General features: G+C 60.7%; 1 protein-coding gene across 2 annotated transcripts in view; it reads left to right on the top strand.

The window, feature by feature from the left end:
- Window positions 1–15,337, top strand: part of PTPA (protein phosphatase 2 phosphatase activator) — a 31,859-nt gene extending 16,522 nt beyond the window's left edge. For both annotated transcript variants that reach the window (XM_039229601.1, XM_039229602.1), the window contains exons 5-10: window positions 840–957; window positions 2,915–3,014; window positions 3,826–3,950; window positions 4,943–5,043; window positions 9,596–9,703; window positions 13,804–15,337. In XM_039229601.1, the coding sequence (XP_039085532.1) occupies window positions 840–957; window positions 2,915–3,014; window positions 3,826–3,950; window positions 4,943–5,043; window positions 9,596–9,703; window positions 13,804–13,881 (630 nt within the window). In that variant the 3' untranslated portion in view covers window positions 13,882–15,337. The remainder of the gene's footprint in view (window positions 1–839; window positions 958–2,914; window positions 3,015–3,825; window positions 3,951–4,942; window positions 5,044–9,595; window positions 9,704–13,803) is intronic.
- The last annotated feature ends 1,250 nt before the right edge of the window (window positions 15,338–16,587 follow it).

The following is a 16,587-nucleotide window of genomic DNA, read 5'->3' as shown; positions in this document are numbered from 1 at the left end:
TTTGGTTTTTTTTTGTTTTGTTTTGTTTTGTTTTTTTTAAAGGAGATGGAAGTTTATGGAGAACACCGCAAGGGAGTGGCGGGCAGGACAGCAGAGGAGAGTCTGTCTGTAGCCTAGATAGATCCTAACATGTGTTTTCACTCCCGCACCCACCACCTGTATCAAGCAATAAAACATCCCAGCCCTCTAGCAGGGCCCTTGTGCCCCCTTTGACTTGCTATCCCCCCACCCTCTTCGGATTTCTGTCCTTAGATCAGTTTTACCTGTTTTGGAACTGCTCATAAACATGACTTCTTTGGGCCAGTGCCGTCTCTGACAGCCCACATGTTGTGCGGGGCAGTGACTCTTTTCCACTGCGGTGTGGCCTCCTGTGTGGCATCCCGCCGCACAGCCAGCCCGCGTCCGCTGCCGATGGACGTTGCAGTGGAGGGCTCTTCCCACATTTGGGCTGTAAGTGCTGTTGCTGTGACCATTGTCGCATGCGTGTTTTGTTGGACGGATGGCACACGTTCTTGCTACCCTGGGGACATCAGTGAGTTACCAGATTGGGGGTGGGGGGGGTCGAATGGCTTCTTTTCCGTTCCCTCCTATCTTGTTCCAGACCCTTGTCCCCTGGAGGAAGGCTCCGCAGACTAAAAGCCGGCCTGGGGCGTGTCTCTGTAGTGTAAGGGGGTTAGAGGATGTGCCTCCCTCTTCTGCTTTCCGCAGCTGCTCAGAGCAGGGAGCCAGGCCAGCCTGGCGTGGCCAGCGGGGCCCCCCGCCAATGCCGCCCCTGGGTGCCTGCCACCAGGGAGGCCGCCTAATCTGCTGCCACCACTTTGTGTCTCTTGTGTTATCAGGAAGCAGAAAACTTGGTGGCCACAGTGGTTCCCGCCCACCTGGCAGCTGCCGTGCCCGAGGTAGCCGTGTACCTGAAGGAGTCGGTGGGGAACTCCACGCGCATCGACTATGGCACAGGTACCCGCCACCCCCTGGGCTTCCTTCCTTCACTGTAGCCTTTTGGGGCGGCTGGGCCCGCCCCCCGGCTCAGGGTGCAGGGAGGCCCGGGACTGCCCCTGCGGCTCTGTCTCAGTCCGCCAGGGGGCGCCGCTGCCACATGCCTGGTGCCTGTGCCGCACCGACTCTGTTCTTTGTCGAGGCCATCTCTGCGCACTCATCACCATCAGAGAAATGACTTACCTAGCGGAGCGCTTGCTGTATCTCGGGGCGAGCCCTTCCCGGAGCCTGAGAAATGACAGAGCTCAGCAGCCTTTGGCAGTGTGGTGGTGCACCGGCTCCCGGCCCCATGTGTGTGCTGTTGAGTTCTCCAGAAGAGGGCGCAAGCAGGTGCTGCGGAAGGGGTGGGGGGGGGCAGCTGAGGGGGACTCCGCCTCCGGCAGCCCACCTTTCTGACCTGACCCAAAGCAGCAGCACAAGAACGACTGCTCTCTTAGGCCTTCCCCTCCCCTGGGGCCTGGGTTCCTCAAGAGGAGCACAGGCCGCAGAGGCAGAAGGGCGCCCTTGGACCTGGGTCTGCGGAGGTTTTATTTTCAGCTCCCTCTTTTGCTGGGGAACAGGTTTATCAAGTGTTTGGGGACTTTCACCAGGCTCGACTCAGAGCAACAGGAAAGGAGCCTGAGGGGGGATTGGCCAGGTCAGCAGGGGGTGGGTTTTTCTTTCTTCTCAGAGGTCAAGATGGGAAAGAATTGGGAAACTGTGCAGGTAACAGGGACAGCTCACAAGCTTCCCAGGCCCCGAAGCACCTTCATTCTACAGAGATGGGACAGGAAGTCGCTGAAATACTCTCTCTCTGTCTCCCTCTCTCTAAATATATATATAATTTATTTATTTATGAGACAGCGACACACAGCATGAACAGGGAGGGTCAGAGAGAGAGGGAGACACAGAATCTGAAACAGGCTCCAGGCTCTGAGCTGTCAGCACAGAGCCCGATGCGGGGCTCGAACCCACGAACCATGAGATCATGAACTGAGCTGAGGTCAGACGCTTAACCGACTGAGCCACCCAAGCACCCTCCAAATATATTTCCAAATAACATTTTTTTATAGCACTAGGAACCACGGCATTTAGCCCAGAGTCCAGTCAGTGGTTTCTGTGGTACTGTCCACTCCCTTTTGACATGACTGGGAAAGGAAGGGAGTGCCTTTTGACCCTGTGATGTGACCGTGCGTTCCCTGCTTGGTAGCCTTCAGTGGCTCCCATTGCTCCTAGGATAAAGTCTGAGCTGCAGACTGTCGCAGTGAAAGCCTCTCTGGTCGCCAGCCTCGTCCTGTCCTACTTTCTCCCTCGCCCTCTCTGCTTTAGCCACACTGGCCTCCTTAGTGTTCTTCGAACTTACCTGTTCTTTTTCTTACCTCAGGACCTTCGCACTTGCTGTTTCTTCTTGGCTTGGTTGCTCTTCTTGCTTCCCTCACAGCCAGTGCCTTGCCAGCTCTTACTCCTCTTTCAGATTAAATTTTGCTTCCTTGGGGAAACCTTCTTGAATCCTATGTCAGGGTTCCCCTGTGATGCCCTCCAATTAGCACCCCGTCCTCCTTCAGAGCTAGAATTATGGAAGTGATTGTCTATTTAAGTTTCGTCATCCTGATCATAACCTATCAAACAAGGGCAGGGACTTAGTCTCCCTAGTGCCTGATATGGACAGTGGCTGCCGTTTCGGTTGGTGCTCAGTAGGTAGTGCAGAACTGATGAGTGAGTCAAGTCCTCAGCCTCGGCCCTTTAGGAGTAGAATTACGGTGGTGGTAGCTCTCAAAGGGGCAGGGTCTTTCTAGAAAGGGAGGTGGCCCCATTATCTCCGTGTTGACCTCCCTCCGCAGAGGGGCAGGTATCAGTGATGTGGACTCCGGTGAGACCGAGAACAGTCCCCCTGCTTTTTCCGGACGACTGTCGACCTCGGCTGTGTTTTCTTCCCCAGGACACGAGGCGGCCTTCGCTGCTTTCCTCTGCTGCCTCTGCAAGATCGGGGTGCTCCGGGTAGACGACCAGATAGCTATCGTCTTCAGGGTGTTCAATCGGTGAGTGGAGGGGGCGCGGGGATCCCCTCCCTCCTTGCCCCTGTCGCACTGAGGACAGGGCGCTGGAGGCCTCTCCTGAGTGCCTGTTGCTTTTTTCGGCCCGTCCTCAAGTGGCTGTGGACGGGGCGTCCCAGACGGAAGGACTGACAGGTTCAGATTCGAGTAGGAACAAGCGAAGTAGGCGGCAGGCACCGGCTGCTAACGCTTCCGTGGCGTTGGCCGTGAAGCCCCCTCCCCTGAGGTCCCCAGCGGCTCCGGGGAGCAGCGGCCCCCATTCCCGTTGGGTAGCTGAGGAAACAGAGGCACAGGGAAATCAGCTACCTTCTGATCACTGAGGTCACACAGCCAGCTGAACCCAGGCAGTCGAGCTCTGACGCCCCCTCCCACCCCCCCACCTGGCAGCACGGGTGTGGTATGGTCACCCCAGCGCCCTGACAGCGCCTGCTCTGGGCCCCGCTCCGGCGACGCTGACACAGCCCCTGAGCACCGGGAGGTGATCCGCTGCGTCTCCCGGCGGGGCCTTCCTCCTGGGGAGTCCAAGGCTCCTGCCCACGTCTCACGTCGTCCCGAGTCGATGGTGCTAAAACCCCCTTTCCTGGGCCCAAAGGAGGCTGAACGTGGGAGAAGAAAACAAAGCAACGTTATTTTGAGAGGACCAGCTGATGCATAACTTACGCATGTGGATTTTAATTGAAATAGAGACTAGTTATACTCTCGGGTGGTTATTTCTGGCCTCCGTGAGCTCCCAATGGCAGGAGGGTTGAGGCCGGCTTTTTACTTTCCGCTGCCCTTTTCCTCCCCTCCTGCGCAGGTACCTCGAGGTCATGCGGAAGCTCCAGAAGACGTACCGGATGGAGCCAGCCGGCAGCCAGGGAGTGTGGGGCCTGGATGACTTTCAGTTTCTGCCCTTCATCTGGGGCAGCTCGCAGTTGATAGGTACTGAAGGGGGCGCCTACCCGCCCCCCAGGGTGTGTCCTCTGTCGTCCGTCCCCCCGCACCCCCCCTCCCCAGGCTCCTTACTCTGCTCAGGGCAGACGGTGACAGCTTGTAAAGCAGGCATTAACCCGGCTGTTGACGGAGGCTGTTTGCTGCCGACCTTCTGCTGGGAACCTGCGAGGCAGGCTGAGGGCGGGGGCACAAGGTGCCGAGATAGTGGGAAGTGGCACGGGCTCGGGCGCTCGCCTGGCGCATAATGGGCTGGTGGGAAACACACCCCAGCTCCTGGCAGCAGCTGCAGGGTTTTATGTTGAAAATGAGGGGGTCTTTTGACCCACTGTCTGCTGTTATTGAGCCGTGTTCACGGGGGTGCGTCAGGGACCGGCTGCCACGTGCTGGGCAGTGAGCCGCTTCCGGTGGCCCCGTCCAGTGGTCCCCCCAACTCTGAAACTGCTTTCCAGGCTCGGGCGGCGCGCCGGGATCTGCCACGGGTGTGGGTTGGGTGGTAGCTCCTGCTTCAGTGTAGGATTCACTGCCCACGAGAATAACATCAATAAGTGGCCCTCGTTGAGTATTTTGCCCTGTGCCAGGCACTGCTCTAAGCACACTAGGTAGCTTTTTTCCCAGAACCTTCTCAGCAACCCCGGGAAGGGTCTTTGCCGGCGCGAGACCAGCCGCCTTTGACTAACACTTAACCTGTGCAGGCACCATGGCGAGTGCTTTACTGTGACCCCTGGTCATGCAGGGTGACGGAGGGGCTGTTCATGTCCCCACCGCACAGAAGAGGAAACCGGGCCTCCGAGGGCTGAAGTCACTGGTCCGAGGTCACAGGGCTAGAAAAAGGCAGAGCCAGAGCTTGTTCCACTAGAGCACGCACACAGGTCTTTCATGGCTCCCACAAGGTCAAGTGTTGAGGGCACACGGCAGGACTGTGGCCCCGGGGCGGGTGTGAGCACCTGGTTCTGAACCCCGCGGCTCTCTGCCGTCCCCAGACCACCCGTATTTGGAGCCCAGGCACTTTGTGGATGAGAAGGCCGTGAATGAGAACCACAAGGACTACATGTTCCTGGAATGCATCCTGTTTATCACTGAGGTGAGGGGCCGGCGGGGAGGGGAGCCCGTGGCAACGTGCAGGCTGGGGTGCACTGAGGCCGGTGGCTTCGGAGCGAGACCGAGGAGCCAGGGCCCTCCCCCTCCCCTGAAGATAGCAGGGTTGGCCCCAGAAGGTGGGTGACTGAAAAGGCAGCCACACGAGGCTCTGAAAGGTGGCGAGCCAGCTTCTGACTGTCCAGGACCTCCTCCCCCAGATCGGTGGTCCGGGGGTGACTCCTGAGCCCCATGGGACTTCTGAGCTGCGGGACTGAGACTCGGTCACTAGCTGGGTGTGGTGGCCAGTGCGGCGGGTCTGGAGGGGCGGGTGGGGGCGGGTGGGGCCCCCAAGGTCTGCCTGTGTGGCTCTGTGGGACGAAGCCGTTGCAGGAGGACCACAGGCTAGACTTCCGGGGACACACCTCTGTCGGAACCTGAGGACAGGGGCCAGATGAAGTGCTGGGACCCCTAGCACGTCTGGCAGGGCCGCGTGTAACTGGGTGCCGTTGCCCGCTGGGGCGGGGTCTCCTATTTCCTCAAGATCACCGGGGAGCTGATTAAAATGCACGTTCCTGGGTCCAACCCCAGCTTTCTGAATCCAGAATCTTGGGGGACAAGAACCAGGAACCTGTATTTAAATACACCTGCCAGTGGCTTTGTGTGGAATTTGGGGACTCACTGCCCTGGGGGCCTTTATCCTCCCTGCTGCCTCCACGTCCCCCTCACCCCCAGACTTTCAAAGGTGCCCTGATTCTGCTGTCCGGAGAGGGTCTGGCCACCGCTCTCTTTTCTGATACCCACAAGTGCATCTGGCCGCTGTGATGCCCCGGGCACGGCCGCAGGCTCCTCCCCACTGGGGCTGCTCTCTGAGCCCCCTGGGCCCCCTGAACGGAGGAGGGGCCTGGTGAAGCAGCCGTAGCCCCAGGCTGCTCATGGTCAGCATTCGGCTCAGGCCGCTGCCAAACTCCAGAGGCCAGAGGGAAATGACACGTTTTTCCAAGTCAGCAAATGGAGCTGGGACTGACGGCTAGGCGGCCACCGCTTCAGTCTCAGATCTGCTGCCTTCAGCACTGCGGCAGGCCCAAGGTCAGAAGGACTCAGGCAGCCTGGCTCATGGCCTCTCGAGCCAGCCACGTGCTGCTCTTTCCAGAGTGGAATGTGAGGGTCTGGGGGGCTCTGGGAGACCCCAGGAGGAGCAGTGGAGAGAGAAGGGGTGAACAAACCAGGCTGAGCCATGCTCTGCTCGCTTGGGGGTGAACGACTAAGCTGTTCTGGCTCCCTCTGGTGGCTTGCCAAGCCCCCGGGTCCCTGTCAGTGACTAGCAAGGAAGGAGGTCAGGCTGGGCCTCAGGGGATATGGGAATTGATTCCAGGTTAAAATTTTGTATTGTTATTTGGTTGGTTATTCTGGTATAAAAACCTTCCTGAAGTTTGGGACCCAGTTCCTCTGCGGGAGAAAACCCTACAGTGGCCACTAGGTGGCACTAGCGGCACGAACTTTGAGAACGTTTTCGGAACTTAATTGGCGGAGAGACAGACCCTAGAGTTTTTGCTTGTTCGGCACCCCCTCCTCGAGGCCTGTTTTTCACTTCGGGTCTAGGTGCTGGGGCGTGGTGGTAAACACTGGGTGCTAGCGGGACTGAGGGCTCCCCTTCGTCCACCTGGCCGAGCGGGCCAATGCCCACGCGGCCGCGCTGTGCTAGTTCTCTGGGAGCTTGGGCCTGGGCTATGCCCTGGCCACCCCCTTCCACCCCACACCAGTGTGTTCCAGCTGCTGGCTCGCCAACGAGTGGCCCGCCCTGGCTCACCCTGGCCAAGGGAGCCCGAAGGCCTGTGCTGGGACCCCGGGACCTGGAGGCCTGTGCAGAGTTCCGTCTGGAAGGGACGGTGTTTCCTCCGGAGACCCAGGGATGGGGATCAGACGGCTGGCACAACTAGGAGCAAAAACCGCAGCAGCCAGAAGTGGGGAAGTGGGCCCGGGCGTCTCCTCCCCGCCTCCCCAGGACCTGCCCTGCTCGCCCTGGGCATCCGGGATGAGGGACCCCACCTCGCGGGGCTTCTGCTGTCTCAGGAAATGCAGCCCTGGCGCCTTTAAGAGCCCAGCGCAGGCAGGAAAAGAATTTCAGTTTCAATCTGGCTTCTAAATTTGGAGTTTTGGGAAGGGAGGGATCAGATTTCAGCTGGAAGGGAAGGAGCTGACAGGAAGGCGCTGTGCAGAGCCTCCCCCCATCCCCCCTCAGTTACTGACAGAGGAACCATTTACAAAAGGCCGATTCTCTTGGGAGTGGAGAGGCAGGAACGCAGCGGCTGTGAGTAATTTCCTGCTCAATATGGCTGCTCTGACTCACACGATTCCCCTGGGGTCACTGCGGGACTGCAGCTCGCTTGCTCGTTCTCGCTCTTTCTCTTCTCCCTTTGTGGCTAGAATGAGCTAGGTTTTTTTTGTTTTTGTTTTTGTCTTCTCGCCCCCGATTCTTTTCCCCCCTTGTCTCTTTTCCTTTCCCAGAGTTGCAGAGTCCCCTTCTGAAGGACTTAGGGAGGCCTTGGGACATTGAAGGCCTGGGGGGTGGGGGGTGGGGCTGCCCTCCTAGGGAAATAGCGTCTCTGGCCTTTCCACGGGGAGGGGCAGGGCCACTGGGGCTCTGCCAGCAGGCCAGAGAGGCCTTCTGGGGTGGCCTCCTGTGCCCCTAGTGGTTGAGGCCAGCCCACGAAGCTGCTGGCCCTGGCCTCGGGGCCCTTGCTGAGCAGGCTTCTGGAGCTGTGCTGTGGGACGAAGCCGGCAGGGTGGCCCTGGGGTGGTTGGGTCACGGGGCCTGGTTCCACATCTCCCGCGTTCCCTGAGCTGCTCAGGCCCGGAAGAAGACTGGAGCCCGGCGCTGGCCCCCACGGGGCAGAGAGCCGAGGGGAAGGGGCGGGGCGAGGGGAAGGGCGGGGCGGCGGGGGCGGAGCCTGCCTGAGTAGGATGGCTGGAACAAAGCTTGAAGGCCGGGCCCCTTAGGCTGGGGGCACCAGCAGCCACCCTGGAGGAGGGGGCATTAGAAAGAAAGGGGAGGAGAAAGAAAGTGGGTGTAGACCCCAGAAAAGCCCCAGGGGCACCAGGGTGGATGTCTTCTTTCTGTCTTAGCAGCTTGGGCCACGGCCTCCCTCCTGGAGGAAGGCTGTTGTCCTTGCGACTGAGCCTAGGGGTTGAGACAAGCTTTTGGGGAACTTGGGTCAGGGGAGGGAGGTGACGGCACTGAATAGCAGTTTTTTGGACTTAAATCTTAGGTTTTGGTGTGAGGCCCTCACTGGAGAAGCGAGGGGCGTGTGGGAGCAGGTCACCCATGAGCCTGCAGCCAAGCTTTGGGGGTGTCTCGTGCTCCTGAGCCTTTATTCTTATACCCAATATGGAGAGGGAGCTTTGGGCCCATCCCTTCTCCCAGAACAGCTCTCCCCCAGCCCCACCTTCACTCCCAGCCTCTTCTGGAACCTTCTACCCCCTCAGGGTCCAAGTCTCTGCTTCCTTGCCAGCTCAGCCTTTTTGTTTTTCAAACTCTTTCTTCTGAAGGCTGGGGCTCATGGTGCTGAACCCCATTCCCCCAGGCAGCACCGTGAAGCGGCCGATAACAACTGTACTGGCCTTGTGTGGAGGGGGGGGCATGCGTGGGCACACAGGCCTCCCTGTGTCGGTGCTGTGGTTTCTGATGTCATGGAAACTTCACTGGGCTTGGGTCAGAACTCTGGGCAAGAGGAGGGACAGGAATGGAGCTGTCCTTGCTCCTGCCTGTCCCTTGCTGCTGTCGTGGCCATCCCTTCTCTCCCTCCCCGCGGGGGCAGGCTGACTGTCTAAACAGACCTTCCTCCCTGGTCCGCTGCAGGTGCTCCTGGCTCCCGGCTGCCCCCCCCCCCTTTTCCTCCCTCCCTTCTGCCTGCTATTCAGAAGGCAGTGGATGCCTGGGTTTGGCCTTCCCCCAGACTGATCCCTCCCCCGCCTGAGTACCTAGTGGTAGAGTGTGGAGGGCTGGGCCGGGGAGGGTCAGGGAGGCTGCTGTTGTTTATCTGAATGGGGGAGCAGCTCCCCGGTGGGGGTGCTCTATGGCTGGGGGGAAATTGGTGGGAGTCTCAGCAGGGGCTTGGGTTGGGATTTTCTTTTTCTGAGGCTGCTGAATGTGGTGAGTGGCAGGAATCAGGCTTCCTTTTTTTGGCTGTGGAAGAAAGTGGATGACTCGGGGTTATATTTTCCCAGTGGGTCTTGCAGGGCAAGAGAGACCCTGTCTCTGGGACTTATATGTGTTGTGGGTGGGTGTGTGCACATGTGTGCATACACACGTACTTGCTTGTGCATGTGTGAGTGTGCTTGCCTCCCGCCTGTGGATGATGCAGCTGGTCCTTAAGCACACACGTGTACTGTGTGAACACATATGTATGCGCATGCATATACACACGTCTGTGCTTTAACGCGTGTGCATATATGTGCGTGCGTGCATATACACACATACGCGTATGCAGCCTGGCTGCGGGCTAGTGGCGTGAGCTCCCAGGCGGCTCGCCTCTCCAGCTGCGGATTCTTGTTTTTAGATGAAGACCGGCCCCTTCGCGGAGCACTCCAACCAGCTGTGGAACATCAGTGCCGTCCCCTCCTGGTCCAAAGTGAACCAGGGTCTGATCCGCATGTATAAGGCCGAGGTGAGCTGGGGCTGGCTGACACTCTTGGTCCTGCTGATCCCCCCCACCCCCCATTCTACTGCTTTGCTCCAAAGCTGGAGCCAGCCCCTCTGACCCTAGTGGCCTCAGTCTCCGTCTGCGGAATGGGCAGATGAAGAATCGCTATACTGAGGCCCAGCTCTGCCCAGTGACTGAGGCAAGGCCCTGCTGCCCAGGGTCTGTCAAAAGGGCCAGAAGCCCCTCCCAGCTGTGTGTCACATGGGGATACGAAAGTGAAGACGTGCTTTGGAGCCATCATCCAAATTAGTGTGCTTTGGAGCCATCATCCAAATTAGTGCTTCTCACACTTCGGTGGGTCTGGTCCCTGGGCAGGTAGGAGGTCTCCAGGGAGGCCCAGAGCTGACGTTTCTCGCAGCCACTTCAGGTGGTACTATGCTGCTCAGATCTGTGAATCAGGGCGCGGTGTGGTCCCCCTGAGCTCCCCCTGCTGGGAGTTGGCTGCCCAGCTCTTGAGGGTGTCCCCTGCCTTCTCTCTTCCGCCTCTTTGGCACCTTTTCCAAACCAAGGAGGTAGCCTTTTTTTCTTACAGGGAGAGAGGAGACATTTTCTTTCCATCCTGTCCCTTGTGCTAGCTTCTTTCCCATCTGTGCACACCGGTCCTAGAGCTGTTTGACCTTGGCCAGGGAAGGACCCAAGTGTAAAGTCCCTCACGGTCGAGTAATGAGTCCCCAAAGTCCCCTCTTTTCGCCCTCAGGCTGGTGGTCTTCGATGTTGTCCCATGGGTGCTCTCGACCCTTTTTCTCTTGACCCTTGGCCACCCCTCTCCCATGGAGAGGTTGCTTCTCTGAGTCGGCTTCATTACACGCAAAGCTTGCTCACATCCCGCCGGTGGAGGCAGGGGGAGCAGGGAGGAGACGATGTTAGAGGCCAGGGTGTGGTTTGGGAGTACAGCCCTGTCCAGTTGTCCCTGTTCCCTCTGCACGGCCCCGAAGGGGTTAATGGCACTGGAACTGACCGGGCCTGGCCCTCTCTCTCTCCCTTCCGCCCCCTCCCCCGCCCCCTCCCCCTCCGGTTCCCTTCCTCTGGGCTTCACATCCTGTGTTTAGGTTCCAGCCCACATACCTCTCTAATCTGAGAGGGGCGTTCGCTGGGGCTGCGTAGGCCCCTTCCGGGCAGCCCGCTGGCCCCTCCAGTCTGGCTGTCCCCTGCCTGGAGAGCACCCGGGTCACTGCCCTCCTGGGGTCCTGTTGTTTCTGACACACACCCCATCCGCCCCCGCCAGTCCCACAATGGGCACTGCTGGGGACCCCGTCACCCTGCAGGGGCCCTCCCCACCGCCTGGGTGGGGGTGCTGTATGCAGCGTATGAGGAGTGTGGGGGGCCCCTCCAGCCTCCCACCCCCGCTCCCGGCCAGTCCCCAAGGGCAAGACTCTCATGCCTTTCCTGCTTGGGGTCTGGAGGGCAGAGCAGGAGTCCCGCCCCCCTTCCCCTACCTGCCCCCCTCCCCTGCCTGCCCCCCTCCCGTGCCCGCCCCCCTCCCCTACCTGCCCCCTCCCCTACCTGCCCCCTCCCGTGCCTGGCCCCTTCCAGGGGAGGAGCCCCAGGCTCGCAGGATGAGGGAGGAGCTAGCTAAGATGGCAGTGGTGCGGCACACCCAGAAGTCCGCGTAGCAGTTGGTGGATTTCTGCGGGTGTGGGAAGACCGGGGCCACAGCTCAGGCCCAGACAGAGGGGCCGCGTGTGGATCCCAGAGTGCCCCTCCCGAAACGCCAGCTCTGGGTGCGTGCAGGCGCCGTGTGGCGGCCAGACCTCCCTCCCGGCCAGTACGGGGGCCTACTGACTTGTCATTCAGCACCATGTCTGTGCTGGGTGGCACTGTTTAAACACAGCTGGCAAGTAACCCTCAGCGTTCGCTCCCCAAGAGCCTGTGGGATTGCACGCTCCCTTCCCAGAGGTCCGAGGAGGAGAACTTGTTTTTTCAGGGCAGCTCTTGGTCCATGGGGAGGCCCAGCGAGGCCCACCAGGCCTGAAGTCCAGAACAGGGTTCGCAAGTCCAGGGCCACTGATCCAAGTTGGCTCCTGGAGGCGAGCTGGTCTGGAGAGGCTGGGCCAGGCCTGGCATTTCAGCGCCGCAGGATTCGGGGACACATACAGTTGGCCCTGCCCGTGCCTCTCAGAACTCGAGAACCACGTGCTGTCAGTGTCCTTGAGGGCAGCGGGGCTTGTCCTTCCCCAGGGCTGTCACTGTGTTGGGGCTCCCTTTGGGAGGACCTTGTCAGGGCTTGGAGCGCCCCTTTTCCCCCTTGCATCACCGGGGCGTCCCACTGAGGGATCCCTGAGAGGCCAGGTGAGCTGAAGATGCTGCTCTGTCACTGTCTCTCTGCCCAGAACCGGGGGGGGGGGGGGGGGGGGGGGGGGGGGGGGGGGAGTCACAGTTAGCTTCGAGAAGGCCTGACAGAGCCCCCCTCCTGCTGTTGTCCCGAAGCCTCAGATTTCCTTTGCCCCAAGCAGCCTCTGGCCTTCAGCCCAGCGCCTCCCCTGTCCCCCAGGAAGCGTGATCTGCGTGATCTGTCTTCTGGGTCCCTGAAGGCAGAGTGCAGAGAGCCGCCCCTGCCCCTCCTGCTGAGCCTCTTGCCTTTGCAGCTTCTCTGGAGGAGGGCTAGAAACAGGTTGACCTTTGACCCTTTCTGGAATTCCAGGGCCCTGGGGGCTCCCTTTTACAAACTCCTACCACTTCCTCCATGACCTAAGCACACTGGCAGCTGCCTTCGCCTCTGGCCTAGAGCTGCCTAGAGCTGCCGGCTCTTCCTCCTCCCCCTGTGGGAGCACCCCTGGCTGCACACTCCCCACTTTCTCTGCTTGGGGCCCAGCAGCGCAGCAACCTGGCTGCGGCCTGGAGCTCTGCCCCCATGCTCAGCCTCGCTCCCCATCCTCCTTCTGCTGCGCGAAAGGATTTCCCTTTTCCTGCTCGCCTCCTGGGCCCCCTGTAGGCCTGGATCAGCCCCCACCTGACACACACACACACAGCTGGTCCGAGACGTCCTCATTTCTGTGCCTGGTCATTGAGGTGAGGGGACCTGGGTCAGTCGTGGCACACCTTTCTCCCCCTAAGTTGGGTGGAGGTTGAGGCCACAGTCACAGAACAAGCCTCACCTTATCGGAAGCCCTACGTCGTGTTTCAGCCCAGCCATCCTGGTGGTTTCCATGGTCAAAGGTGTGAGAGAAGGCAAATCCTCACACGCCTAGAGCTGCTGCCTGAGAGAGCTCGCCAGTGACGAGGGCCAGCGTGGGGAGGCTGGGAGCTGTCCCCCCCGCACCCCAACACCACCCCTTCCTGGACCTGTGTGGTGCTAAGCGGTGCCCAGGCCAGAGGCCAGAGTTGCGTGTGGCCTGGGGCCCGGCTGCCTGTGGACCAGACCAGCTTCTGTGGTGGGCCCTGCCGATCTCCCCGTCTCCGCCAGAGCCCTGGGCTGAGGTCCCGGCTGGGCTGGGTTCAGGGAGGAGGCCCTGCCTCTGTCCAGTGATCCTGTCCTCCTGTCCCCTGCCCCCGGCCCAGGGCTGCTGGGAATTGCCCTGGGCATGTGCAGACTACTGATTCTTAGTGTCTTGTTCTCAAGTGTCAGGATGCCTTTTTTCAGTCCAGAGAACTGCAAATTGGAGAAAAATGGGCCCTGGACCCTCGTCAGGCTTGTGTCCAAGTGTCCCTGCACTGCTGCTCCAGGGCTGGGGCCTGGACTGGGGGCTCCCCAGTGGTCTGGAGGCTTCTTTTCGTCTCTGGTGCCCAGTTCCCCCCTCCCCGCAGTGAGGTTGGGCTGCTGGCTCTCCTTCCCTTCCTTTCTCCCTCTCCCTCACGCGTTATTTGGTGGGTTTGTCACGGAGTGGGGGGGTCTTTGGATGTGAGGGGGGGTCGGGAAGGGGTAGGAAGTCTTGCCTCTCCCTGAAGGCCCAGGAGCCCTTCTGAGCTCATCCCTTTCCTGGGCGCTGCGTGGACACTTTCTGGGAACCGTGCTCATCCGAGCCTCTAGTGTCGTCCAGGGTCCCCTGGAGGCCCGAGAAGCTGGGTGGGCCCCGGCAGGGGTGCGGTGTGGTCCTCACCTCTGCTCTCCCCCCTCCCCCTCACAGTGCCTGGAGAAGTTCCCTGTGATCCAGCACTTCAAGTTCGGGAGCCTGCTGCCCATCCATCCGGTCACCTCGTGCTAGGGGCTGAGCCATTCCTGTGCCTGCCCCCCACCCCTGCCCCAGCTCCAGCCTCCCCCAACCCCTCCCTCTGTTCTTTCTGTTTGCCGAGAGGCTGTCTACTGGGGCGAGTGGTGAGCGTGGGGTTGAGGGAGGCTCAGGGCATGAGGCTGAAGGACACAAAGTGAAGGGAGAAGTGACCGACGTGGGCCCTGTCTCCCTGCAGGGGGTGGGGGGCATGCTCGGGCCCTGGTCCCGCTCTTGGCCTCCCTCTCCTCCTCCCTCTTCTGTCCGGGCCCGTTGGGGACCCAGGCTGTTCTGCACCCCTGGGAAGGGGAGGAGTACGCACTTCCCATTGCTTTCCTTTCCCAAGTCCTGTTGCCTTTCTAGGGGTTGGAGCGGTTGCTCCCTGTGGGTGGGTCAGTTCCTTAAGCCATGTTTGGGTGGGCGTCCGGGGGTCCTGAAGGCTGGAGGCAGCTGGCGGCCAGCCCGGGGTGGGGTCAGGGACTGAGAGGCGTCGGCTCTGCTGTCCAGGGACCCTCCCAGCGGCTGCTCGTGGCTGCCCCCCCGGGCCTGCGGCACTTGTGTCCGGTGCCTCTTCCTGGCTGCTCTGTTCTTTGGCCCTTGGCTTTGTGGGGTTTCCTGTCCGGACCCACTCCTGTCCCCCTCTACAAGGGTAGCCCTTGGAGGTGCCGTCTGGGTAGGCCCTGGGCATTCAGAGGGCCCCGGCCAGGCTTGCTCTGGCTGATTGGGTGAGGCCTGCCTTCCCAAAGTCTCGGGCTGGGAGGGGGTGGCTGAGATGCAGGGAGGGGCTCGGGACCTGCTCTGCTTGCGGGCAGCCTGGATTCTTCTCAAGTCATACCTTCTGCTCCTCACCCCCTGCTGCTTGCTTCTCCAGGGCCCCGTGGCCCTGGCCCTCTCTGCTTGCTCTTCGGGACCAAGGGCCTGGGGCCACCGGAGCACTCAGCAGCGCCCCTTCCTTGTCGTCCCCTCTCCCCGAACCTACCCAACTGGTTCTTCAGGATGAGGCAGAGATGGCCCCCCAGCCCGGGCTTTGGCTCTGAGGATGGGCAGGGGCTTGCTGGGGGATGGGGCGCTGGCATGACAGGTCCTGGGTTTTCTTGCAGGGCTGCTCCGGGGCCGGGCTCTTCCAGGCTCTTCCCTGGCCAAAGCCCAGGCCTGCCCTACTCCAAAGCCCCGCCCGCTGTCTGGGTCCACACCCCCTTTGGGAAGGGGGAGCTGCCAAGAAGCACAATTCAGGGGCTCGACCCTCACACCTGGGCCGGTGGCCTGGGCAGAGGCCGGGATGGGAAGCACAGGGGTCACAGAAATAGTTTTTCTCCGAGAGGCCCGGTGCCGGCCTCCCTCCCGGGCCCAGACCGCCGCCTGCCTGGCTCCTCTCGCCCTGCCCTCTTCAGCTGCCCCGGCCCCACACACCTTCACTGCTGTTCAGATTAAAGCCTCTGTTTTGCACCTGTCACCTGAGTGAGGTGTGTCTTTTCGTGCCCCGTGTTTATTCTTTCTCCACACGCCTGTCTGGCTCCCCATCAGGTCCCCTTCCCTCGGGCCACGGAGTCCGGGGCTGGGACTGTTTCAGCTGATGTCGGGGCTGAGCCTCTCCCGGGCAGCCAGTGAGCGTGCACCAGCCACCCAGGCGGGCTCTGGCGAGTCCTGGCTGTCCCCACCCCAGCTGCAAGGTCTTGGGTAGGCTACTGAATCTCTCTGAGCCTCAGTTTCCCCATCTGCAAAATGGGGACCATCACAGGGTGACTGCCGGGAGTGAATGAGGGATGTGAAGTCGTCAGCCCAGGACCTGGCACAGAGCCAATGCCCGTGGTCACCATGGCCCTTCTAGATGAAGGCAGCCCCTCTGGACTCCAGGCTTGGTGGGGGAGCCTTTGGACTGGACTTGGTTGTAAAACATACACCTGTAGCTTTTAGGGGTGCATCCCACCCCTCTGTCCTTGTGCTGGAGGTGGGATTTGGGGGGCCATGGTACCCAAGGCTTTGGACATACGTGTTTCCGGGCTTCTGGGCTCGATGTGTAGATGAGCCTCCTCAGAGAACGAGCCCTGGCCTTGGCGGCCTTGCCCAGGAGAGCCTGGTGCCTGGGGGCCGACACCAGCCAGCCCGAGGCCCAGCTTTCTAGCTGGGAGACCCTCGTGATGGAGTTCATCTCCGAGCCTGGCTTCCTAATCTGAAAAATGGGCATAAATGTACTCTCAGGCCATGGATTGTGAGGACCCAGTCATTTCACAAATGATTAGTGGCCGAATATTCCTTGTCTAGCATGGATGACAGCAGCCGACCCCAGAATACCAGAGCGTTAGGCAGTGGTGGGTATCACGAAGCGAATACCACAGCTCATGAGAGAGGGCGGCAGGCGTGGTTTACCGGAGCTGCAGGGTTGGGAAGGACACCTTGGAGGAGGCGTGAGCCTGAGTCCTGGAAAGAGAGAGCTGCCGGCTGAAGGGGGTCCCGGGGGAGCAGCTGGGAGCCCAGCGCCGCAGTGGGGTTGGGGAGGGTGGGGACATGGGTCCGGGAGGAACAGAGTCCTTGCGGGCTCTGCCTACAGAATCGGAATCTAGTCTTGAGTATCCTCCGGGAGGCTGCTTGGAGGGCTTTGCCAGTGACAAGGGCCTGGGGTACGTAGGGCAGGAGACAGGATGGTGGTGGTCGGCATGGAGGTGGTGAGAAGTCCTGTTTGGGCTGTGTTTAGAGCTATCGCTG

The sequence above is a fragment of the Hyaena hyaena genome, unplaced genomic scaffold (assembly GCF_003009895.1).
Source record: "Hyaena hyaena isolate Hyena2069 unplaced genomic scaffold, ASM300989v1 scaffold_38, whole genome shotgun sequence".
Classification (NCBI taxonomy): Eukaryota; Metazoa; Chordata; class Mammalia; order Carnivora; family Hyaenidae; genus Hyaena; species Hyaena hyaena.
This window is presented reverse-complemented; position numbering and strand designations above follow the sequence as displayed.